At 39.7% G+C, this 25340-nt stretch overlaps 1 protein-coding gene across 14 annotated transcripts in view; it reads right to left on the bottom strand.

Moving 5' to 3' along the window:
- Positions 1–25340, bottom strand: part of ANKS1B (ankyrin repeat and sterile alpha motif domain containing 1B) — a 1085637-nt gene that overhangs the window by 290619 nt on the left and 769678 nt on the right. For all 14 annotated transcript variants that reach the window (XM_061125565.1, XM_061125567.1, XM_061125569.1 and 11 more), the window contains one exon: positions 16153–16305. In XM_061125565.1, the coding sequence (XP_060981548.1) occupies positions 16153–16305 (153 nt within the window). The remainder of the gene's footprint in view (positions 1–16152; positions 16306–25340) is intronic.

The following is a 25340-nucleotide window of genomic DNA, read 5'->3' as shown; positions in this document are numbered from 1 at the left end:
TCCATAATTCTAAAATGCTCTCCTCTTTTTTCTACTTTTTTCTAATCAAAATTTCTGTTTTGTGGTGAATTGAATGAACTAATGGTCTTAATTTTCATCCTGACTTGCACCCAAGGCATTTACTACGTGCATTTTGGCTCACTGTACCAAAAGGTGAGATATATCCTCCCCTGTCAACCTAATTTTGAGTTGGTCTCATGGCTTCCTTTGGCCAATTGTTGGCAGATACGAGGCAGGCAGAGGCCTGAAAATGTGCCTGCATGTTTTCATCCCCCTGTCTTTGCTGTAGAACGTGTCTGAGAGAGCATGTTAGAGGGTGGTGCACGTGAGGCAGAGCAGAGCAGCCCCGGCTGGCTCAGCTGAGACCATCCCCGGTGAGCTGACTCTCATACCCTGGCAGGTCAGAGCCACCGGGCTGATGGAGGCAGCCAGCTGGAATCAGAAGAAATCTCTCCAGCTGAGTACAGCCTAAATTACTCACCCATGGACTTGTGAGCGAACCAAATGCTTATTGCTTTAAGCCACTGTGATTTCAGACTGCTGTTTGCTTTGCTGAGGTGATGGATAATGGCGGCTCACACTTACTATAAATCTTAGAAACTTGGCAACTGCTCTGCATTAAACAAAAACCGAGTGCTTTCAATTTACAAAGCATTGTGCAAAACACTTTACTACATTACTTTATTTAGTCCCGACAACACTACTATCTAGAAGATAAATAATGTCATTACACACACTCCAGATGAAGGGAAACTGAAGCTTAGAGAAGGTTAAGTGACTGATAAAACGGGTTTGGAAGTCAAACCCCAGAAGACTCTTTTTAGACTTTGTGCCTTTACCATTGATGCTTGTCATTTATTCTACTGGTTCCTCCATTTCAGGTTTTCTCCTGCCCACCTCTGACCCCTCCTAATTAGGAAAAGACTCTGTGTTTCAATTTGGACTACAAAGATCACTTTTACACTAGTTCTTCTTAATGCTGCTCTTCTTACACACAGTAAATGTTCCTCTTCCCCAGTAGTCTGGGAGTTATTTTGCAGGTAAGGACTTTAAAATGCTTATTATGTGTTACAGCTACTATGAGGTAGAATTTTTAAAAGGTAATGATCCTATTCAAGTTTTAAGAAATCTAATTATTCCTCCCCAAACAGTTTATACAAAAATAAGAAAGATGCTACTAGAGAGTACGTTATGTTGTATGCTAAACACACACACACACATTTAAAAGGGCACTGTTATCCAAATTAATTTAATTGATGGAATGCACAGTAGAGGGTTTTTCTTATTTTGTTAAACAACTTCACATATATGGTACTTGAACTTGGTGTTCAGCTGATGTCTACAAAAATAAAACTCCTCTGGTTCATGTTTTAGTATACTAATATTAGAAACAGGAATTGATGTAAACCTGGCACTGAATAATTTGTTTTGAAGTTAGTTTTTGCATTTAAGAGATTGCTTTATTTTATTAAAAAAGAGAGGAATGCATAGTACAAAAGAAAATATACGCCTGAGCAGAAACAATAAGTGAGGTTTTTATTTATCTTGAATACAAAACCAGATAACAGTTAAATATTTAAGACTAAATTATTTTTTCTGAACTGCTGCTAGTCATATTAATAGTAATATTGGACCTCAATTTCTCATCTGTTCAGTGTTGAAAGCTTTGAATATTTTTATATTGCATGTAGTTTTGAAAGTACTTAATTTTAGGTAAATATTTATTTATTTTTCCTAAAAGTATTAAACATTCTAGTAAATATTTGGATGAAAGTTCTCTGTATTTATCTATTTGTGTAAATGCATGTAAACATGCTTTTCATTATAGTGAGAATCACTTGAATTTGATCTGATCTGATAAACTGAGTCAGTGTTTGAGATTTGTTGAAAATTTTGAATATACTTCCTGTATTCCCAAAAGTGATGCATATGATTTTCTAATAATAGTAAAACTGAATTCGTTCAGAATATTAAAAAAACCGGTTTAGATTGTCACTTGCTCTGTACTTTAGGTACGCTGCCACCAGGTGGCGGTAGGGTGCCGGACATAAGGTCTGCACAGTAAAGAATTTCCGTCTTTCCAGTTCAAGTTAACAGCTCGTTGCTTGAGTTAAAAAATAATTGGATACCACAGATATCCAGTTAAACACAACACACATCCTTAGTAAGATGGCTAAACTTAAATTCTAAATCAACCTTAAACATCTTTAAGGCAGATATAAATACTAAGCTACAAAATCAGCTACCTCATCTCTCTCCTCCCCAAATTTTAATTATTTTTATAATACAAGATTCTAATATTAATCTTGTATACCTTCTTTAGTGATAAATTAACCTTTATGATTTACTCTGAGTATTTATATTTATTATCAATCTCTTCCATGGCAGCTTGTATGTCAGGCTTCAAAATTCTAAATAGTTTTCTTCTAACAGAGGGACCTCTTTGACTTTCCTTTCATTTCAGAAGGTAGAGGCTTATCTTTTCAGTATGATCTCAGATCTTCTCCCACGGAAGACTCAGAGCATTTCCCCATCAGGATAGCATGAAAAGTGCTGTATTTGTCTTGTATAGAGGACTTTTTCCTCTTTTATTTTCTACACTGTAGAATAATTCATTACTATATTCCTCCTCTCAAAGCTTCTAGAAGCATAGAGCCAGTTTACAGTATTTACCGATTTAACTGCAACGCAGATGAGTCTCCTTAGCAACAGGCTCTGCCCTAAATATCTCCAGAAAAGACTTAAAGAAACAAAATTCCTCATGTCATGCTAAAAATCAGAGCAAAATGCAAACTACAACATTAACTGACTTTATTATAATTAGTGATACTATAAGTGGAAGTGGAGCCATTTCAATGAAAAGGGGACACTGAGCTACTTCAAAACACAGTCAGAAATGCCCACTCTTACGGATCATCGAGCTGAAACTTTGGGACAGACTCCAGAAGGGTTTAAGATGATGGATGATCAGCTGAGAATGAGCACATCTCTAACCTCTGAGCCACTATCCTGCTCTGCCCTAAGGTTGTTTGTTTCAAGAATAAAGAGAACTGGGTGGCTGAGAGTCGAGGACCAATACCATGTAGTCGGAGGAGAAAAGGCGACAGCAATTCCATATCTAAGCATAGTCAGAAAGAAAAACAAAAAGGAAGTTGGGAGGGGAGAGGCTGTCTGCAGCTTTATCCTGAATGCTTCTACGCAAAGCTGAGAGTCATTCCTCTCCCATGCACCCACTCCAGGGGAGGAAATATTCCATGCAGCACTGAGCACTGCTGGGAGGCTGGGAGGCGAAGGCAGAGGGCAGGGGATGGAGTTGGAAGCTGGGGAAGAGAGAGGTTGAACAGTGATTTCTAGAGGCCAGAGTCTGCACAATAAACAGGCTGGCTCTCGACGTTATAACTGGTGAGCACTGAGAGTGAAAAGCAAATGGCAGCTGAGCTGTGAAAGCATGCTCTGAGGAAGCTGGCCAGCTCCCAGCCTAACGCTGGGAGAGTGATCTGGGGGAGAGAGAAGGAAAAAATAGAGGCGAAGAAAAATAGAATAGGGAGAGAAGAGAAAGCAATGGGTAATAAAAAGCTCTTGTGTCATTTGAGTCTCACAGGAAACCTATGAAGTCAGTGGAGAAGATATTATTACCTTCTATTTAAAAAGGAGAAACTGAGGCCACGAGTTGATAAGTGACTTTTTTGTAAGGTCACATACTGAGTGGTGGATATAGGATTCGAAGTCAAGTGACCTGATTCTAAAATAAAGATAAAAGGAGAGAGGGTGCATTTGAAGCATGGACACATACCATCTGTCCTACCACTTACTTTATAAACAGTAAGTAAACTTTTCACATAACCAAGGCTGAGCCTTTTAAGGGTCAAACTGAAACAATTTTAGCCACTATTGAAAAGTGCTTCTGAAAGGTATTGTATTTGTCCTTGCTTCCTTTGAATACTGACTGTAATTTTCCCTCTTCTTGATATGTGGGGTTATAATAATGAAAATTAGCTCTATATTTATGGACTCCCAATTCAGTGACACCCTCAGGTTCTAAGGAGGCACACAGGTTTTTACTGTCATGCCTAATACATTCATGGCTAGAAATAGCTGTGGAGCAGAATGGGCTGACTCAGCTCCTACTTCCCTCATAGTCAGCTCTTCCGTCTTAAGTGTGTTGGCTTCTGGCCCCTGCCTACTGCTTCTGATCACGTCATTCTCTTGATTAAAATCCTTTTAATGGCTCCCCACTTACTACAGTGGTTTCAACCCAGGCTGCAAATGAAAATCACCTGGGGGAACTTTTCAAAAATTCTTGGTGCCCAGATGCTACCACCAAAGATTTTGACTCAGTTGTTTAGGTATGGGCCCCTAGCCTACAGGGACTTGGAGAAGGCAATGGCACCCCACTCCAGTGCTCTTGCCTGGAAAATCCCATGGACGGAGGAACCTGGTGGGCTGCAGTCCATGGGGTCGCAAAGAGTTGGACACGACTAAGCGACTTCACTTTCACGCATTGGAGAAGGAAATGGCAACCCACTCCAGTGTTCTTGCCTAGAGAATCCCAGAGATGGGGGAGCCTGGTGGGCTGCCGTCTATGGGGTCGCACAGAGTCAGACACGACTGACGTGACTTAGCAGCAGCAGCTACAGGGACTAATGTAAGTTGCATGGATTTGGGTTTCTGGACTAACAGGAATAAACCCTAAAATTATCTTAGTTTACCATCTTAAGAGAATTCTCAGGCCATTATGCAGGGAAGAGGAAGTCAGAGAGCCTGGAAGACTCTGAATTGAGAAGGCTAGACATTTCTGTGTAGAGTACCAGAGAGGAAAGAATGCTGATCAGCACATGCATATAAGGAAACTATCTAGGGCCAGATGTAGAAAGAAACACCAGAAAATATTAGTGGGCATAGTACTTAGAGCTCATACAGGGTTGGTTGTAGTTTGAACTATTCAGGCTGGGAAACCTGAAAATTCACAGGGCAATGTTAGACCACTCAGAATCTTCTTGCCTCAGTAGTGCAGAAGTCCAGGTCACAAACTAAATGATGCTCTAGTTTCTGCCTAACAAATCTTAAAAGCAAGACCTGAAAGGATCAAAGTATATCCAAAGGGCTCCTCTGTGTCTGAGAACAGAGCCCACGAATATTTATAGGAATACAAAAATAGCCATAGCCAGCACCCAACAAGGTAGAATTCATAATGTCCGGCATGCAATGTAAGTTCCTGGGCATGGTAAGAACATTGAGGAGAAAAATCAGTCAGGTGAAACCAACCCCAAACTAACTCAGATGTTAGAATTGCAAGACAAGGGCAAGACTTCCCTGGCGATCCAGTGGCTGAGCAGCCACCTGCCAATGCAGGGGATGTGGGTTCAACCCCTGGTCTGGGGGGATTCCACGTGCCACAGGGCAACTGAGCCCGTGCACCTCAGCTACTGAAGTCCTCACACCTCAGAGGACTTCTGCAACAGGAGAAGCCAGCACAGCTAGAGAGGAGCCCTGCGTGCCTCAGCTAGAGAAAGCCTGTGGGCAGCCACAAAGACCCAGCACACCAGAAATAAACAAATAAAAGGTACTAATTAGAAAAAGACAAGGGCATCAAAAAAGTTACTATAACCACATTCGTTATGTTCAACAAGTTAGAGAAAAGATTGAGGATGTTAAACAGAGACTTGGAAAAAAAAAAAGAGACTGACGTTTAACTTCTGGAGATGAACACGATAATCTCTGAGATTTAAAGTGCACTGCATAGGACTAATGGCAGATTAGAGATCACAAGAAGATAAATGAACTTGAAGACACAGCAATAGAAACTATCCAAATAGATCCCAGAGAGAAAGAATATTGAAAAAAATAAAAAGTATTGGTGAAGTGAAGTGAAAGTTGCTCAGTCGTGTCTGACTGTTTGCAACCCCAAGGGCCGTACCAGAATACTGGAGCAGGTAGCCTTTCCCTTCTCCAGGGGTTCTTCCCAACCCAGGGATCGAACCCAGGTCTCCCACATTGCAGGCAGATTCTTTACCATCTGAGCCACAAGGGAAGCCCAAGAATACTGGAGTGGGTATCCCTTGTCCAGTGGATCTTCCTGACCCAGAAATCGAACTGGAGTCTCATGCACTGCAGGCAGATTCTTTACCATCTGAGCCACAATGGAAGCCCAAGAATACTGGAGTGGGTATCCCTTGTCCAGTGGATCTTCCTGACCCAGGAATCGAACTGGGGTCTCCAGCATTGCAGGCAGATTCTTTACCAACTGAGCTATCAGGGAAGCCCGAGTATTGGTGAGTTGTGGCCTAATTTTAAATAGCCCAACAAACATGTGACTGATGTTTCCAAAGAAGAGAGGCAGTCAGATAGAAAACAATATTTTAAGAAATAATGACCATAATGCATCACTATGAAAAACAATTTAGAGGTTCCTCAAAAATTTAAAAACAGGATTATCATATGATCCAGCGATCCTACTTTTAGGTATACATACAAAGGAATTGAAAAGAGGATTTCAGGGGGCTATTTTTACACTGATGTTCATTGCAGCATTGTCCACAACAGCCAAGGAGTGGAAGGAAACTAAATGTCTATCAACAGATGAATGGCTAAAGAAAATATGGCATATACACATTCAGTCTTAAAAAGAAGAAAATCCTGTGATATGCTATAACATGGATAAACTTTGAGGACATTATGCTAAGAAAAATAAGCCAGTTACAAAAGGACAAATACTGCATGATTCCACTTACATGAGGTACCTAAAATAGTCAAACTCCTAAAAAGTAGAATGGAGGTTTCCAGGGGTCAGAGGAAGGAGGACAAGACAGTTGTTGTTCAATGGAGATAGAGTTTCAGTTTTGCAAGATGAAAAAGTGCTAGAGATCTGTTGTACAACAATGTGTATATACTCAGCACCACTGTACTCTACATTTAAAAATGGTTACCATGGCAAATTTTATATGCTGTTGACCATAATAAAAAAAAGTGATTGGGATAATAGTTGCATAACTCTGTAAATATCCTAAAAAGGATTAAAGTGTATACTGTAAATAGCAAATTGTATGATATTTGAATTATACAGAAAGAAAGCTATAAAAATAAGTTGAGGATATTTCACAACAATGATAGAGAATGAACAGCCCTACAACTACATGCAGTGTAAGTAAATGAAAGAAGCTCCAAGTAAGGATACACTGCATAAAATCAAGCAGGTGGCTCTGCTGTTAGAAATAAGGGTGGTAGTTGCTTTGGGGTCATGGAAAGACTAGTGACTAGAAGGGGCCATGAGGTGCCTTTTGGGTGCTGGTGATTTTCCATTTCTTGTACTGGGTGCTAGCTACATGAATGTGCTCTTTTTGTGAAAATTTGTTCAGCTGTACATTTCTATATGGATTTTTCTGTGTCTGTTTTACCTCTATAAAAGGAGTTTTGAAAAGTGGAAGGGGAAAAATATAAGACATTCACAGGAAGCAATTAAACAAACAAACAAAAAGTAATGACCAGAAATTTTCCAAAGTTGATGAAAACTATTGACCTCATATCTAAGAAGAAGTTCAAAAAACTTCACACACTAGAAATATGAAGAAAAACACACCATGGTACATCATAATCAAGTTGCTTAAAACCAGTGATAAAGAGAAAACCATTAAGTGCAGCCACAGGACTAAAAGACACATTATATACAGCGAAATAACAACAACAAAACCAAAAAGCAAAGAAGAGCAGCAGATTTCTTATCAGAAATAATGCAGAAGAGAGAACGGTGGATCAGCATTTCTAAAGTACTGTTAACTCTAGAATTCTATACCCAGCAAAAATGTCTTTCAAAACTGAAAGCAAAATAGTCTTTCTACCAGTGGCCCCACACTATAAAAATTTTAAGACCTTCCAGTAGAAAGAAAATGACAGCAGATGCAAATAGTTTTACATACAAGGGTATGAAGAGCAGGGATGGCTCCATGGATGTGTGACCTGTGTAGCACAAGGATCTGTGCTTCAAAAGTATCTCTGCTTGGCTAAATATCCTTCCACCATTGTCTTACATTTTAAAATATTTTCATATTTCACTGGAGCCTTCAACAATGAAGAATTAATAAGGGTCCTGGTGAAGAATACTGTAGCCCATGGGAATAGGGAGAAAGGCTGGGATGCTGAGGTTGGTTTATATCTGGGTAGTATGCTTTGATTATATTCTTTGCAGCCAAAGATGGAGAAGCTCTATACAGTCAGCAAAAAGAACACAAGGAGCTAACTGTGGCTCAGGTCATGAACTCCTTATTGCCAAATTCAGACTTAAACTGAAGAAAGTAGGGAAAACCACTAGATCATTCAGGTATGACCTAAATCAAATCCCTTATACAGTGGAAGTGAGAAATTGATTTAAGGGACTAGATCTGATAGACAGAGAGCCTGATGAACTATGGATGGAGGTTCGTGACATTGTACAGGAGACAGGGATCAAGACCATTCCCATGGAAGGGAAATGCAAAAAGGCAAAATGGTTGTCTGAGGAGGCCTTACAAATAGCTGTGAAAAGAAGAGAAGCAAAAAGCAAAGGAAAAAAGGAAGGATATTCCCATTTGAATGCAGAGTTCCAGAAAATAGCAAGGAGAGAGAAGAAAGCCTTCCTCAGCAATCAGTGCAAAGAAATAGAGGAAAACAACAGAATGGGAAACACTAGAGATCTCTTCAAGAAAATTAGAGATACCAAGGGAACATTTCATGCAAAGATGGGCACAATAAAGGACAGAAATGGTATGGACCTAACAGAAGCAGAAGATATTAAGAAGAGGTGGCAACAATACACAGAAGAACTGTATGAAAAAGATCTTCACGACCCAGATAATCACGATGGTGTGATCACTCACCTAGAGCCAGACATCCTGGAATGTGAAGTCAAGGGGGCCTTAGAAAGCATCACTATGAACAAAGATAGTGGATGTGATGGAATTCCAGTTGACCTATTTCAGATTCTGAAAGATGATGCTGTGAAAGTGCTGCACTCAATATGCCAGCAAATTTGGAAAATTCAGCAGTGGCCACAGGACTGGAAAAGGTCAGTTTTCATTCCAATCCCAATGAAAGGCAATCCCAAAGAATGCTCAAACTACCACATAATTGCACTCATCTGACATGCTAGTAAAGTAATGCTCAAAATTCTCCAAGCCAGGCTTCAGCAATACGTGAACTGTGAACTTCCAGATGTTCAAGCTGGTTTTAGAAAAGGCTGAGGAACCAGAGGTCAAACTGCCGACAACCACTGGATCACTGATAAAGCAAGAGAGTTCCAGAAAAGCATCTATTTCTGCTTTATTGACTACGCCAAAGCCTTCGACTGTGTGAATCACAATAAACTGTGGAAAATTCTGAAAGAGATGGGAATACCAGACCACCTGACCGGCCTCTTGAGAAACCTGTATGCAGGTCAGGAAGCAACAGTTAGAACTGGACACGGAACAACAGACTGGTTCCAAATAGGAAAAGGAGTACATCAAGGCTGTATATTGTCACCCTGCTTATTTAATTTATATGCAGAGTACATCATGAGAAACGCTGGGCTGGAAGAAGCATAAGCTGAAATCAAGATTGCCGGGAGAAATATCAATAACCTCAGATATGCAGATGACACCACCCTTATGGCAGAGAGTGAAGAGGAACTAAAAAGCCTCTTGATGAAAGTGAAAGAGGAGAGTGAAAAAGTTGGCTTAAAGCTCAACATTCAGAAAACTAAGATCATGGCATCCGGTCCCATCACCTCAAGGGAAATAGAAGGGGAGACAGTAGAAACTGTGTCAGACTTTATTTTTTTGGGGCTCCAAAATCACTGCAGATGGTGATTGCAGCCATTAAATTAAAAGACGCTTGCTCCTTGGAAGGAAAGTTATGACCAACCTAGATAGCATGTTAAAAAGCAGAGACATTACTTTGCCAACAAAGGTCCATCTGGTCAAGGCTATGGTTTTTCCAGTGGTCATGTATGGATGTGAGAGTTGGACTGTGAAGAAAGCTGAGTACTGAAGAACTGATGCTTTTGAACTATGGTGTTGGAGAAGACACTTGAGAGTCCCTTGGACTGCAAGGAGATCCAACCAGTCCATCCTAAAGGAGATCAGTCCTGGGTGTTCATTGGAAGGACTGATGCTGAAACTGAAATTCCAATACTTTGGCTACCTCATGCGAAGAGTTGACTCATTGGGAAAGACCCTGATGCTGGGAGGGATTGGGGGCAGGAGGAGAAGGGGACGACAGAGTATGAGATGGCTGGATGGCATCACTGACTCGATGGGCATGAGTTTGAGTAAACTCCAGGAGTTGGTGATGTACAGGGAGGCCTGGCGTGCTTTGATTCATGGGGTTGCAAAGAGTTGGACATGACTGAGTGACTGAACTGAACTGAACTGAGTATGCTCAACATGGAATGTGGAAGGGTGGTGGTGGCTTCTTCAGAGGAAATTTGAAATGCTTCTACTTTAATCAGGAGAAGAGTGAATGAAATCAATGTGTGGAAAAATGAAGTCCACTAGAATAACTTTCTTAGTGTAGAAATGTCTGGATACTCAGAACATGACTTTCATGTTTGTATAGAGATGGGTCATCAATGGCTGTAATCAGAGGGTTTCAGTTATTCATGAAATCAATTTGTTGCTAAGTGTCTAGACTGTCTGTTCAGGGCCAAATGCCTTGTTTATTTTCATTTGTGTGTGTGGTGTGTTTTCCAAGATAAACACTCAATAATGCTTATTCCATAACATTAACCCTGAGGCACTAAAACATAGCAAGTTCTCTTTAAATCCAAAAGAAAAGCTATATTCCTTCCAAAGAAGTTTTAGTGTTTAAGCACATTTTATTGTGATATAACTTTATCTCCATTCAGGTCAAGGCTCCAAAGTTGAGAGCTGCATGATAGGTGCAGATATACAAAACGTGCTGAAAGAGAGTGGGATCAATAATACCAGCCTTAGCCCATCAGCCTTCAGGCCACATGGGAAAGGGCTAAAAATCACCTGAAAGTGAGTCTTTATTTGGAAGAGGACTCTTCATTTCATATAAGGAAGGGAGAAGGGTGCTTTTTCCAAAACTTTGGCCAGGCTTCCAGAGAATATCTTGAAAAGCTTGCATTTTATTTTTCAAAGTCTTTATTGAATTTGCCATAATATAGCTTCTGTTTTATGTTTTGGTATTTTGGCTGTGAGGCATTGGAACCGTATCTCCTCCACCAGGATCAAACTGGCACCCTGTGCATTGGAAGGTGAGGTCTTAATCACTGGACTGGCAATGAAGTCCTAGAGCTTGCAATTCAGATAAAGTGACTGGTCGTGTTGGGGGGCGGGGGTGGTGGTGGGGGGTGTGTAGAGTCCAGGGGCTTTACCTGATACATAAATGTCTGAAGAAGTCTGAAGCCCAGAGATTGTGTCTAGTTGTCCTGAAGGCTTGTGAAGAGCTAACTGTACCGACTATGAGTGTAAATTAAATGCTTAAATCCATAGATAATTTATAAAGTTTGCTCTACACTTGAATACTCATATCTAGTTATTTAGTTAAAGCCTTCGGCTTTGATTAAAGTTGTTAACATTTGAAGTGTTGACTGATGTAGCCTCCCTGGTGTGGAAATATGAATATTTCTCTCATTTATTAATGTCCTATAGTGAAAGCATAACCTTTTACTTAAAATAATTGTTTTGGAAATGGAATTATAATATTCTCCTCCCTATTCCTCCCCTGCAGTTTGTGAATTTGGTGATTATTCTTCTTGGTTGGGAGTATAAGTAATCATTTGCATTTATGCAATACACACACACACACATACACACACACACACACACAACCAAACACATTCATACCTATCCAGACAATGCAAAAAAACTTTAGGGAGTAAATTTAATTGCAGTTATGGTAATGAGAGTAGATCAGAGAGGAGTGTGACTTTTTAATTCTGATCATAAAATAAAAACATCAAAGCAAGTAATGAGTCTAAATTTAATGTTGAGAGGACTATATTTCTGTAGCATTTAAAGCAAATAAAGTCAAGCTATTAAAGACTGAACACAAAATTAGAATGTTAACTTTGCAAATTTCTTAGTCTATCTCTAAGTGATGAGATTATCACAAAATTTCCCTAGGAAGGTAGAAATTGAATCAACAACACTGCAAAAGAAAAAACAAAAAAGAAATCTGACAGCCCTAAGCAAAAGTGATGTAAATATAGTTTCAGCAGCTATTAGGCAAGAAGCAAATGATCTGCTAATCAATTTACTGCTACAGAAATAAGTCCAAATAATTTTCATGGGATGCATATGGGTATTGCTACCTTAATTATTTTATTTGCTTCTACCCAAAGGTATTTAAAACACAACCAACTGCTGGAGTTGGATTTTTAAAGCTATTCTTACACTTATGAACAGAGATTTAAGACTGCACTGAAGCCTGAATTTTATCTTGTTCTTTCAGTGGGCATTTTTTTCATTATCAATATTGTAGAAGATCGTAAGTCTGGACTAGAATTATCTCCTTGGTAAAAAGTGAGAGATAAAACTAATGGGAAGAAATTACTAATAAGTTCTACATTGATATTCACAAATGAATAAATTGGATCTTATTAATGTGCTTCATCTAGTCAAAATCCCTTAAGTAGGTGCACAGTGATAAAAAATAAACATTGTTTTTCATAACTGCAATACTTTTTTGTTTTGTTTAGGAAATGGATGATTTTGTGTAGATTTTACAATTATCCATACATATTTCAGGAAGAAAATATGTAGCCTTTTTATTTAAAATTTCCACAAAGGCAGAGCTGTTGAGATTTTTAAATAGCAGTGGAAACTGTTGTGTAAACTTGGTAATAGTAAATGCAAGACCTGAGTAAACTTTTGAGTAAAAAAACCCCCATAATCATGTACTTATGCACTGCTAACTAGTTTTTAATTCTAACAAGCCTTTGGAGAGGACTATAATTCAGGCTAGAGATTTGCCCAGCTACCATCTGCAGAGGGACCAGTTTGCCTGACAATCTCTCTCAACATTGTCATATAACATAAAATATCAACACAAAAGTGAAAATAATATTAATGATGTTATTAATGGTCATGGCACACACAGAGGTAAAACAGAGCTATTGATGAAATATCAGCTTCTGCATACAAAGCATAGATTAGAGATTGTAAAAAACAGTTATTGGCAAAGACGTCATTTTCTAGGTCTAGATGCACATGGGCCTGTGAAACTGGCAATACCTCATGTCTTAGTTTACGCTTAATTTCTCCTGCTGACAATGCTGCTACTAAGATATGAGATTTCCACTACTCTCCCCTATGCCTATACTTTGGGTAACTTTGTGACTAAAATCTTTATTAGGTTAGTTCCAAGAAAAAGACCTTGGGGGATTTTTTGAAAGATCAAAATTTCAAATATATTTGTACTTTTCAAGTCACAACATTGTGTAGCTTTCATTTTCTCAAGAACATACTTTGAATAAATTTATAAATACACTGAGAAAGTATTACTAGGTGTCTAATATCAAGCACAATATAATGTACTCGCGGGTTAGTCACTGTGATTTAATGAGGCTGAAATTGTTTGTAATCACAACAGTCAGCTTTCTCACTCCTTGTTCTCCCCCCTCTCAGCAGACCTCTGCATCAAAGACAGGTTGCATGTGCTTTTCTCTCTTCGTTCTGCACAGAACGGCACTTACTGGAGCCACTGGGTTTCTTTAAAACTAGCCACTCATTACAAAGGTTCAGGATGCGACTTTCCCTAAAAAGCTTTGCTCTTAACAAAAGTGACTTTTGGGCTACAAAAGAATTAGTTATGGATACGTAATACAGAATTACTGGGTCCATGTGTTATATATGAGATTATCTTATATTTGAATACCTTCCCTGACTAGTTGGAATAAATAAAAGTCTTGAGTTTGGGACCAGTAGAAAGCATTATAAGCCAGAAGGTACACATTATGCCTGTCTCATTTTAAAACCCAACAGCCCTAACCATTAAATGAACTACACTTGCAGCAGCTCTAAATTAGGGCATAAAAATTTTGTTCTCTGGTTTCCAAGTCTAAAGGTACAGGTGTTTTTTCTCCATAATAAGTGTATTTATAGAATTAAATGACTTGCAAAGCCTCCTCAGCAAGAGTGTGAACTTGTCCATACAATTGTCACAAACTTTACATTCAGTTCACTGTAAGGAAAATATACTGGGTTGGTGTTAGATACAGATGTTGTACTCCAGGCCCAAGGAATCTGGCCTCAAGATTTAAAACAGTGACCATGTTTTCCGATTCTGATACAATGCTTGTGACAGCACTTCTCCCTAGATTGGAGTCAGACTGTCTTACAGCAAATGTACCTACGGGGATAATGCTTAAAGAGTCAGTATGGGTGGAAAAGGTTATTGTTCTGTCCCAAGTCAAGACTGGCTAGCCCTGTGGGTGGTGGTTTAACACCCTGAGCCCTGGCATTAAACAGGAGGCCTTGTGGCATCACCGCCCTGCAGTCACTGCAGGCGTCCACAAGGTCTGGCCACAGTGGCCAAATGGGAATCCTCTGCTAGTACACAGAGCCCTGGGGAGAGTGTGCGTCCAAGCCCACACCTTAACTGTTAGCCCCAGTACTTGAGAGACATATAGTCTTGCTTTAACGATCCTTGCTTCAATGAAAACATTTGATAATAGAGTTCTATTGGAATCTATTCTTTTCAGAGGGATTATTGCTAATGTTAGTTAGGTGAGTGACTCATGAGCTATCTATACTAAGTATTCATTCTTCAGTGGGAAGTGATATTATTCAGAAGATGTTACATAGATATATTTATCATTGGCAAGAAAGCGACTTAATTGAAAGCATGTTTGCTTGATCTACAGAAGAGCCCCCTTTACTAAATGGCTAAGAGTAGCCATGAGTGTTGAGTTCTCAGAGGAGAACTGAAGTCTTCTTGATGCAACTGAAAAGCAAAATGGTCTCAGTTGCTTCCACTGCCACTCAGACTAGCAATAAAATTAATCAGAAGCTTTTAGTCAGAAAGTGAGTTCCTTCTGAAATGATGAAAGCCTTTGTGAAAGGATAAGAACAGAAAGCTAAGGGTGGTTGATGGCGCATTAGAAGAAGGAGCCAAGAATTTGTCCATTTAAAGTGATTTTTAAATTAAAGAACAATTTTTATAGATGTTCCAGAAAAGATATTAAAGACAGACTTTTAAAAGCAAAGAATAATTAGTTACTTACTAATTAACCATCATTTAAAATAATTAATGACATTGAGTGTAAGAGACCAGACTTTCGGAGAAAAAAATGTCATAAAGAGTAGAAGAGAGTGCTATTGAGCCAGCAGAAATTATTTGCTTTGTCTTTCATTTTGTGAATGCTTTTTTCAGTTATAAGAATATAAAACTTAAATCTAAGAAATTCTCTAAAAGAGTAAATGATTTCTCACTTTTGAAATGCTCATGATGCCAAATAAAATATGAAAGCATGATGATTATGCTATCTTTTCAACTCTTTCATGTCTTTATACCATTAGAAATAAAAATAGCAGTAAAAACAAAATGAGAAAACTATCAGTATCAAAATCAGTTAAACGGATTTAGTTGGTCTCTTTGGGCTCAAATACAGGCAACATTTGCTGGCCAATTTTTACAGAAAATGTATGCCAAGTGTACGCATAAAACAAACAATTTAAAGTTAGTTATAAGCCTTGGAAAATAAAATGTTGATATTACAGCAGTTTATATAATAACAAAAAAAGCAGCCTCTTCAAGTATATGGTTTATATATGCAGTGAAGGAATAGAGAAAAGGAAACATAACAGATAGAAAACTAAAAATGATGACTTTAATCTTAAAAAATGAATAAGAACAAAGAATAGAATGGGAGCTGATTTGTTATCATGTCCATATCCTAGAGTGACAAAATTTCTTAAAATGGAAATCCCAAAGCTGCTTGGGAGGTTTCCTGAAATAATGTAAAACACCCTGAAAGTCCTCTTAGTCCTCACTCCTAAACTTCAAAAGATAATGACTGTGGAGCTTGACTAGAACCAAGAGAGTAATATATTCAAAACAGAAGGCATATCCATAAATCCTTGTTGGATGTCCAGCTATGAAGAGAGAAAAAATTACCCACCTATGGTAAGAATCATCAAGGGTTGATAAGGTGTCATTAAGAGATCAACTTACGTTAATAAGTTCAACCTCCCAGATTTTTTTCAACAGGTCCATCGATGTGTAGCCATTAATTAGAAAGGCTTTGGTGTAGTCACCTAGTTCAATGGAATCCAGCCACTCAGCCACAGAGGTGGGGTGGTAGCCATCATGGCCAATGGGTCTCATCTGTAATTAGAAAAGCACGTCAGGATTAATTTAAGCTGTTTACTTTGCGTTCCAACAACAGAATGCATCTTGGAAATTTATCTGATTTGAAGCAACAGATCTTTCTGGATAAGAAAATAAGAAAACCCAAAATACTTGAGGCACAATTCTAAATCATTAATAATTTCACGCTGAGTTAGTTTTCAAAAATGCACCCAGAAATTTCCAATTTAGCTGCTAAATCAGTTCCACATTTGAGAGATCTAAATATGTCAAACTTCTGTTGTAGACGTTATTGGCATTCTGTTGGACGGAATTTAAAATGATGTCAGTCGAGCAGTTTTAAATTCAGTGCTGGAGGCACAGGGAACTGCACTCCCAAAATGTAGATGATAATTCTCATATGCACAACATCAAAGCATGTGAAAATACTGCATGACTCAAGCGTCCAAGGGAATTCATGCTTATGCAAGACATGTATTGTAGGTAGCGCAAACATGCTGGAGAAACATACTGCTGTGGTAAGCCAGTCAAGAAGAGGCTTTTGAGTGTTTAAAGACCATGTGTTCTGCAGACTCTACGGTATGTTAGACGTGAATAGAGAACTCGCTGGCAGACAGATTCCTATTTTTTTGTCAGCTATATACAGATTTTTTTTCTTTTACTTTTTTAGGAGAACAAAGAAGTGTGACAGCAACATGATGTTTCTGAGTTTAAATTGGAGTGTGAAACTAATTTTAAGCACGAGAAACTTCTGGCTTTAAAATTTTGTATGGATTATTCTAGTCTTTTGGCTTTTATTTGAAATTTTAGTTGAGTTTGCAGTTCTTGGTTTTTTGAAGTAACTCACTTCTGACTTGTGCTGCTTTGCATGCCACACCTTACATTGAACACTTCAGTTATTAAGGACAGCCAGCACCTCATCAACTTGATGTGGTCCTTCAGTGAGATTCAGGATGGGAACGGCAGAACTGGGCAAAATGCAACATAGATTTTCCTCTTCCTTTAGAGTCAAGGAGATAAATATTAATGGAAATCTATAGGATTCTGATTTGCAAGCAGAGAAAAGATTAGTCTGAGCATCAGGGATTCAGATTTTAATCTCAAACATGTTAGACTTTCTGTCACAATGCAGTGTCCTCATTTTTGAGATTTTCCTCATTCCTTTTCTTTTGGAGAGGGGTGCAAAGTGTTTATTAGGGATCAAACATCTGTGAAAGAAGGGATGAAGAAGTAGGACTGGGCAGAAGAGGGGCCAAAGTATGATGGAGCTTGATGAAGCCTCTGTGAACCCACTGGAGCTCTGGCACAGTTTAGGCTATTAGAGTGTCCTGGGCATGGCAGATAGGAACGGGCCCTTGGGTCCCACCACTCTTTTAGTGGATGTTGCTGTCCCGGGAGGAGATGCTCTGGGGTGGGCTGTCTGCCATGCAGGCAGACCCTGGAGATGCTGGCAGCTGGAGGCTGGCTGCTGACCATCCTCCCCGAAGTCTGGCAGGTCCTTACTTGAAGGGAGATACAGATGGTACATGGCCATGTCTTCCAGAATAGCCAGGACCTTCATTCACCAAAGGCTAACTTGTTACTACATTTGGTTTTTGCCTTTCACTCTATACCTACTCACTCATTCACATGCACACAACATCTATCTTTTAAACTTTAGATGAATTATTGGGAAAACATATCTCCTGAACCATTTGCAGACATCATGAAACTTTATCCCTGACACTTTATTGCAATGCCCCAAGAACAAGGACGTTCTCCAATGTAGTCACAGTATCATCACCCCCAAGAAATCTAACATTGACAAAATGATGTTACCTAACATATAGTTAGTATTAGCATTCCCCAAAAGTACCCAAATTGTTCTGTGTAGCTGTTTTTGTTTTTTCCTAGACATGATCAAAGGTCAAGGCAATTATATTTTCAAGTACTTCTACCTTTCTTTCTCTCTCTTTTCTTCTTCTGGGATTATATTTACTCAACTTTTAAGTTCCGTTTTCTCCTTTTCTCTTTCCTATTGTTCCACTTCCCAGTCTGTTTTCCATTTCAAGGTTTAAATGTCCTGTTTTGACATTACCATGTAACTCATTATTTGCACTGGCATCTAAACTGCATCAGATTTTTGTATTTCACTTTTACATTGCTTGACTCATTTTAGCTACTCATTAGATGTTTGTTCACATAATGCTTAATTCAGTGTTTATTATACAGTAGTTACAAATGTAAATGACAACTCAGGATTTGCAAAATGAAGTTTACCAGCAGCTGCAAATAACTGGATGTTATCTATGAGTAAAATTGGCGACTAGGACCCAAAAGCAGAGGCTCCAAGGTATTAAATACTTTCACATTCTTCAGTGAATTAAAAAATTACAGGGGCTAGAGGCATTTTCCAGGACTTATTAGGAGGTGGCTGAACCAGCTCTGCTACCCTGAATAATCACCCCAGCCTCAGGAAACTCCCTGGCTGTCCCAGTTAATACAAGGAAATAACTAGAAAAAAGGGAAGAAGGAATGGAGAGAGAATCATTAGGTTTGAAATTAGTAGCTTGCCAGGGAGGTCTTTCTGCTAGCCATCTGAGAAGCTGACCACTCCAGCCGTGATACTGGGTACAAACTTAGAGCGTCTAGATGCATCAAGCTGGGGCAGAGGCATATGTCCCACACCAGAGAGCTGTGCAGTAGGGTCCTCAGAGGTCACCCCGGGTATCCACACACCATTCCTTTGAGAGAACACCCCGTGGCCACCTGCCACACAGAGGTTGTTAATGGTCAGCAGTAGTCAAAGAGCAATGATGGGAAACCCATCAGAGCTCTGCAAAGCAAACCCAATTAACTATGAAGAAGTATGCCTTCCCCCAGGTCTCTCCTTCTTTAGCATTAGGGAATCTAGAGTCAGAAAAGAGAGAGGTACCAGTCCCTTGGGGGAAGACTAAATTGGGGTGGGGGTTGGGGAAGAAAATAAAACTGGAGGCTTAAATGGATAGGAACTTAATTTTTTAATATTTTATATAACTGTAAAGCTATTGGATGTACATGATGTGAGATGGATGGATGTGGATGGATGTATGGATGTGAGAGTTGGGCTATAAAGAAAGCTGAGTGCTGAAGAATTGATGCTTTTGAACTGTGGTGTTGGAGAAGACACTTGAGAGTCCCTTGGACTTCAAGGAGATCCAACCAGTCCATCCTAAAGGAGATCAGTCCTGAATGTTCATTGGAAGGACTGATGTTGAAGCTGAGACTCCAATACTTTGGCCCCCTGATGCAAAGAACTGACTCATCTGAAAAGATCCTGATGCTGGGAAAGATTGAAAGTGACACAGAGGATGAGATGGTTGGATGGCATCACCAACTCAATGGACACGAGTTTGAGTAAACTCTGGGAGTTGGTGATGGACAGGGAGGCCTGGCGTGCTGCGGTCCATGGGGTTGCAGAGTCAGACACGACTGAACGACTGAACTGAACTGAAAGCTATTGGAGACATCTGAGATAACACTAAAAATAGTAAAGAGAGAACCAGCTGAGCTTGACTGAAGGCAGGATTGGAAAAAAAAAGTCCCATCAGTTTCTGCAAACTGCTCAGAAATCTGGTTACTCCTATGAGACAAGTTCTCCCGACCAACCTTAAGGAGGCGAGGGGGAGGGAAACAGCTGTGGAAAGATGAGAGTTGGGGCAGGGGGTGGGGCAGGGCCACAGAGCAAGTGTGATGAGAGCCTGGGAATGAGTACACTGATGCGCACAGGGGCAGCCTTCATTCAGTCGCTCAGTCGTTAGACATTAGCCCGTGCCTCTTCTGATGAATGTTGTAGAAGAGCAGGAAACAAAACAAGTTAGAGTCTCTCCCTCATAGAAATTATAGCCCTATTTAAAAAATATGTGAGCAGATGACCAATAAATTATGACCACACCTGAAGAAAGGAAGCTATTAGTGCTGAAAGAAGTTACAAAATTAACTTGACACATATTTAACGACATGCAGAATGGTTACTGTGCTGCACAATAATTTCCTTCAAAGCAATTCTTCCATCTGTTCCTTCACTTCTGTGTCTTCCTGCCACTACTCTGTTTAGGTTCTTATTGGTACTTATAAAAACTAATGCAATAGTCTTCCACTTGGCCTCCCACCTTTTTGATCCAGCTTATAGTATGATGTTATATCAGTCTCCAGGCTCTTAGGTCAACCCTTGCACAAAATCCTATAGAAGCTCCTTCTTGAAAAAAGCCCAAATGTCCTTTTCCAGCATTCTAGGACAACTGAGACCAAGTACAAAGTTATCTTTTCAACCTCATCTCACACTCCTCTGCTGTATGTAAACTGACACATATAATTAAACACATCAGTTTGTCGAAACTGTATGCTAAATTGCTAGCCATTCCATGAACATGAACTGTGTGTGCAAGACACATTCATGTCTTCGCAAATATCATTTTCCATGCTTGGAATGATTTCTGCCTTTATTTCTACAGTGTTTCTCTAGGACTGGTTTCCTGAGCTGTAAGATACAAATTTCCAACTGTTTGTAAAATATCTCATATAGATGTCCTATAGTATCACCAACACAAGCAAAATATGTTTCCTTTGGCTCACAAGTGCCCTCCCTCTGTATTTCCCAACTAAGTTAATGGGAACATCACACCATATGCAGTCCCATGGGCACAGGGTCCCATGTGCGGCAGTCCACAGGGTCGCAGAGTCGGACACGGCTGGGTGACAGAACAACAACAACACACCATCGCCCAAGGAGAGGCTCCGGAGTCGTCTAACTTCCTCTTTTCTATTTTACCTCATATCTAAGTAGGCCAACAAGTCTTCTGCATTTGATTTACAAAGTGTCTTTCAATTCAATTCTCTTCTTCCAAAACGAACTTTGGAATGTGGCAGCAGTATCTGTGGCAGCATTGCAAGGATCACAGGACACAAGGTCCGCACACTGCCTAGCGCAGTTTTGAATATATGTCTTCAATAACTTTCCTTCCCTCCTTAGTGCCCTAAATGAGGCTCATGCTTATTTTGGAACTGTATATGTTGAGTCCTTTGGCTGCTAATCTTTTCAGCTTCCAATCAAAATTCTTCTTTCCTCTGTCACGGCTTCCTTTTCTTTTCTACCTTGTTTCTGAAAGAGTTTATGCCTGCTACCCTCTTTATACTCCCCGTTTCCACAGTTGACAGTTACTTTTTAAAGATATACCTAACAAGGTCCCTCAAGTTGACTGAATCATTTCCAATTCTTTGCTTTCTTCCTGGATGAGAATTATACCTCTGTGCCCTTTGCCAATGAATCTGCACTGAATTTAACCATCCCACTGATGTTGGCCGTGTACTTTCTTGGCCAGTGGAACAGGTGGAGCATCAGTGTGGCAGTCTCTAGATGAGGCCTCTGCTCTCCTGTGATCCACTTATCCTTTTGTGTTCCTATGCTCTATTATAAGAAAAACAAGTGCTGAGTAGTTCCACAACTGCTAGCCCTATGAGAAAGATGAAGACTTTTGGAGCAAACCTAAATCTAGGCTGAAGCTTGGAGTCTACCCTAGCTCTCTGGAGTTTGAGTGAGTCCACCTGAAGTTAGCTGAATCATGAGGAAGAAAAAACATATGTATATTTTGTTGCTATAAACCACTGATATTTTGACATATAGGGAACATGGACTAATAACGTCACTGTTTATCTCAAAACTCTTGGTGTGTGTATTAGTCTGGGTTCTCCAGAGAGACAGGATTAATAGGCTGTGTACATACACACGCATGAGTCTGAAATCTGGCAAGTGTCACATCTGCAGGGCAGACTAGAGACTCAGGGAAGAATTTGTAGCTCAAACCTGAAGGCAGCCTGGAGCAGAATTCCTTTGACTTCTGTGGGGTACCTCAGTGTTTTTCTCTGGTTGGATAAAGTTCATCCACATTAAAGGGTAATCTGCTTTACTCAGTCTACTGATTGAAATGCTAATTTCACCTAAAAAATACCTTCAGAGTGACACCTAGACTGATGTTTGACCAAATATCTGAGTACTGTGGCCTAACCAAGTCAACATTTAAAATATTCCAAACTCTTTAATTTATGAATCCACTGGCAAATTCATCTACATGAGAGTAAGAGAGACTTGGGAAGCTAAGTTAGCGTCAGCATCCTGTCCAAGCTGTGTGCCTCTCATCTAGTAAACATCAGTGTAGTGTATTTTCACTAATCCTAAACTAAGTAACTCTTTATTTTATGAGTACGATTGTTGGGGCATAATCTACTGTATTTCTAGTCAAGATGGGACATGGATAGAGGAGCCTGGCGGGCTACAGTTCACGGGGTTGCAAAGAGCGACTAACATTTTCAATTTCATAGGACATTGAGGCTAGAGTCAGGTGTCATCCACACTTCTTTCTTGAGTGCGTCCACAAGGAGCACGGTGACTGCTTTCTCAGATTAGCAGTGGTGATCCTCTTTTTCTCAGCAGGCTCATCTGGCAGGACAAGGCTAGACAGAGCCAGCTCGAGGGGCTGCCGGGCCTGCTGTAAGTGAGCATGAATGGGTGTCAGGCACAATCTGTAATCTGAGAGGCAGAGTGGTGAGCAGGCATGATAACAGGTTTGCAACTATTCAACTAAGTGAACCCCAAAGTCTGGGGAAAACCTAAGCTGGAATAGCAATCAGAGACAGCAAGGAAGAAAGCTTGTCTCAGGAGAATGAGGATATGCCAGTACATTTCATCAAAGATCTTCCCTGTTGCTCATGATGTCTTGTTGATTCTCCCCAAATGGGCATTGACTGTCCTCCAGGAGCCTCTTAAAGCAAACTTGGCCTCAGAGGGGACACAGTGTTAACATCACAGGCTGCCCAGCAGGCAGAGATCACTGACTCTAGGACGGTGCTCTGCAGTGTCCTAAGGCTTCAAGGGGGCCATTGTAAGACAGCTAAACAGCTGAGGTTCTAAAACTGCCTGGACTACTTCAGTTGAATAACTCATATTTTAAGTGTCTTACACAGGTAAGAAGAAAGAAAGCTTAAAAAAGAAATATTTGAAAACCACTGACCTAGAAGGTTTTTTGTAAGATCACAAGATCACTATAGCTTTATTTTCTCTTAATATGTTAGTTTTATTTGAAATATTCTGGACTTGTCACATATCTATGGACATACATATGTATTTATTGTCTGTCATCCTTTCTGCCTGAGACCAGCTTCGTCTGTTCAGACATGGATAATACTTTATAAACTGATAGAGCCACAAGATGAAAAACATAAAAAAGGAAGGCAACAAAAATAGAAAAAGGAAGTAAAAATAAGGGAAAATGGAATTACATTGTAAATGATTTGGGATTAAATTTAAGAAATAGTTCTCAATGCAACAAGTTATGAAGCTGGCTTATGACACCAGCATGGTAATTAGATCAAGAGAATAAGAAACCTAAAAAATTCAATGACAAATCTGGCAGATATTTTTATGTTTGAAAGTGTTACAAAATTGAGACAGAGCCCCATTGTTGTCCATCAAAAACTGTTTTCTCTTCCACAGTAATGGGGCTTAAATTAAGCTCATATCTACTTAACTAGATATGTGATACACTAGCTTTTCTTCTGGCTGCTTCTATGAGAATACCTTTGAGCCTATGGGATGCCACTGAAAGTGTTAATGTAACTTCTAGATCACTTTTAACCTAAAAGATTCTTTGCTCTAGAGTTTCCTTTTTTGGGGGGGAAAGGCCTTCTCTTGAGCTGAAACATCTGTGTTGACAGCCTAGCTTTGGTCCCATGGGCAAAACAATAGTATAGAGTTTGGGAAATGTCTCTCAAATTTTAATGTACACAAGTCATATGGGAGACCTTAGCCTTCAGGTTCTAAGCCAACAGGTTGAAGGGAGAGTGAGATTCCACATGTCTAACAAGCTCCCTGGCAACGCTGACATTGTCAGTCTGTGAACCACTCTTTAAATAGCAGTACTTTAGAGGAGGATAGAACAACAGATAGAAGGTCCTGGGTCCTGGGTCCTTCCAGAATTGCATAGAGCAGAGTCCACATGCAAACCTGGACTGCTCACTGTCAGATTATTACAGGGGAGAAGTAAGCATTCTATTCTTTAAACCACAAGGAGGTCTCTAAGTCAGTGCCTTAGCCTTTAATAAAATCAGAATTAAAAATTAAATAAGGTAACTTCATGAAGAACATTTAAAGGAAGCCTGTATTCCATTTGACAGTACACTGCACTGTCTTTTATTTTGTGAAGCCATAAGTTTTCATATCTGTTGCCATCGAAAGAAACTTCATTTCTTTTAACTGCCTTTGTTGGCATCTTTCTGTCAATTGCACCATCATCCCTTTGTGAGAACAATGCCAGGAATAAGAGGTGGAAAAATGTAGGAAACCTCAAGTTTCTAGCTTTGATACCGGTGGTATTACCAGCTGAGAAAGAGAAGAAAATAGAAGAAAGTGACACGAATAATTTTGAGAGGTGAGATATTAAAGATATTGGGGAATAGCAATGTTAAGTTTGGGGGAGAAGTGTGAGGAGACCTGTGGCCTTGAGCAGCAGCACAGACCGCTATATGATCTTGAGTAAGCTCCTCAAACTTCCTAAGCATCCGTTTTCTGATCAGTGTTATGAGAGATAAAAAAGAATGTCTACCTCTGAGGGTTGCCATAAGTGTTCAACAATATAATGCAAGTAGTGTTTAGTTCAGTGTTCAGCACAAAGAAGCTCTGGATAAATCTTAGTTATTTTTATGACAAGTGGGAGCTGAAGTCATGCATGGATGGAGCTGAAGAGGGTATGCAGTAGGAAAAGAAGTGGCCTGAGGACAAACCAGCATTTTCAAAGTACGTGTAACTCTATGGCTGATTCATATCAATGTATGACAAAACCCACTGAAATGTTGTGAAGTAATTAGCCTCCAACTAATTAAAAAAAAAAAAAATAAAGGACATGTTAAAGTACAGAAAAAAAAAAAACAAAGTAAAGGATGCAGATTATACTCATGAGATTGAAGAAAGAATAGTCGAGACAACAAGAGAAGAGAGAGCAGCAGAGCTGTATGGAGGCTGCAGGCCTCAGTACTGGGATGTG

The sequence above is a fragment of the Dama dama genome, chromosome 22 (genome assembly GCF_033118175.1).
Source record: "Dama dama isolate Ldn47 chromosome 22, ASM3311817v1, whole genome shotgun sequence".
NCBI lineage: Eukaryota > Metazoa > Chordata > Mammalia > Artiodactyla > Cervidae > Dama > Dama dama.
Note: the sequence above shows the minus strand (reverse complement) of the source record. Positions and strands in the feature narration are given on the sequence as shown.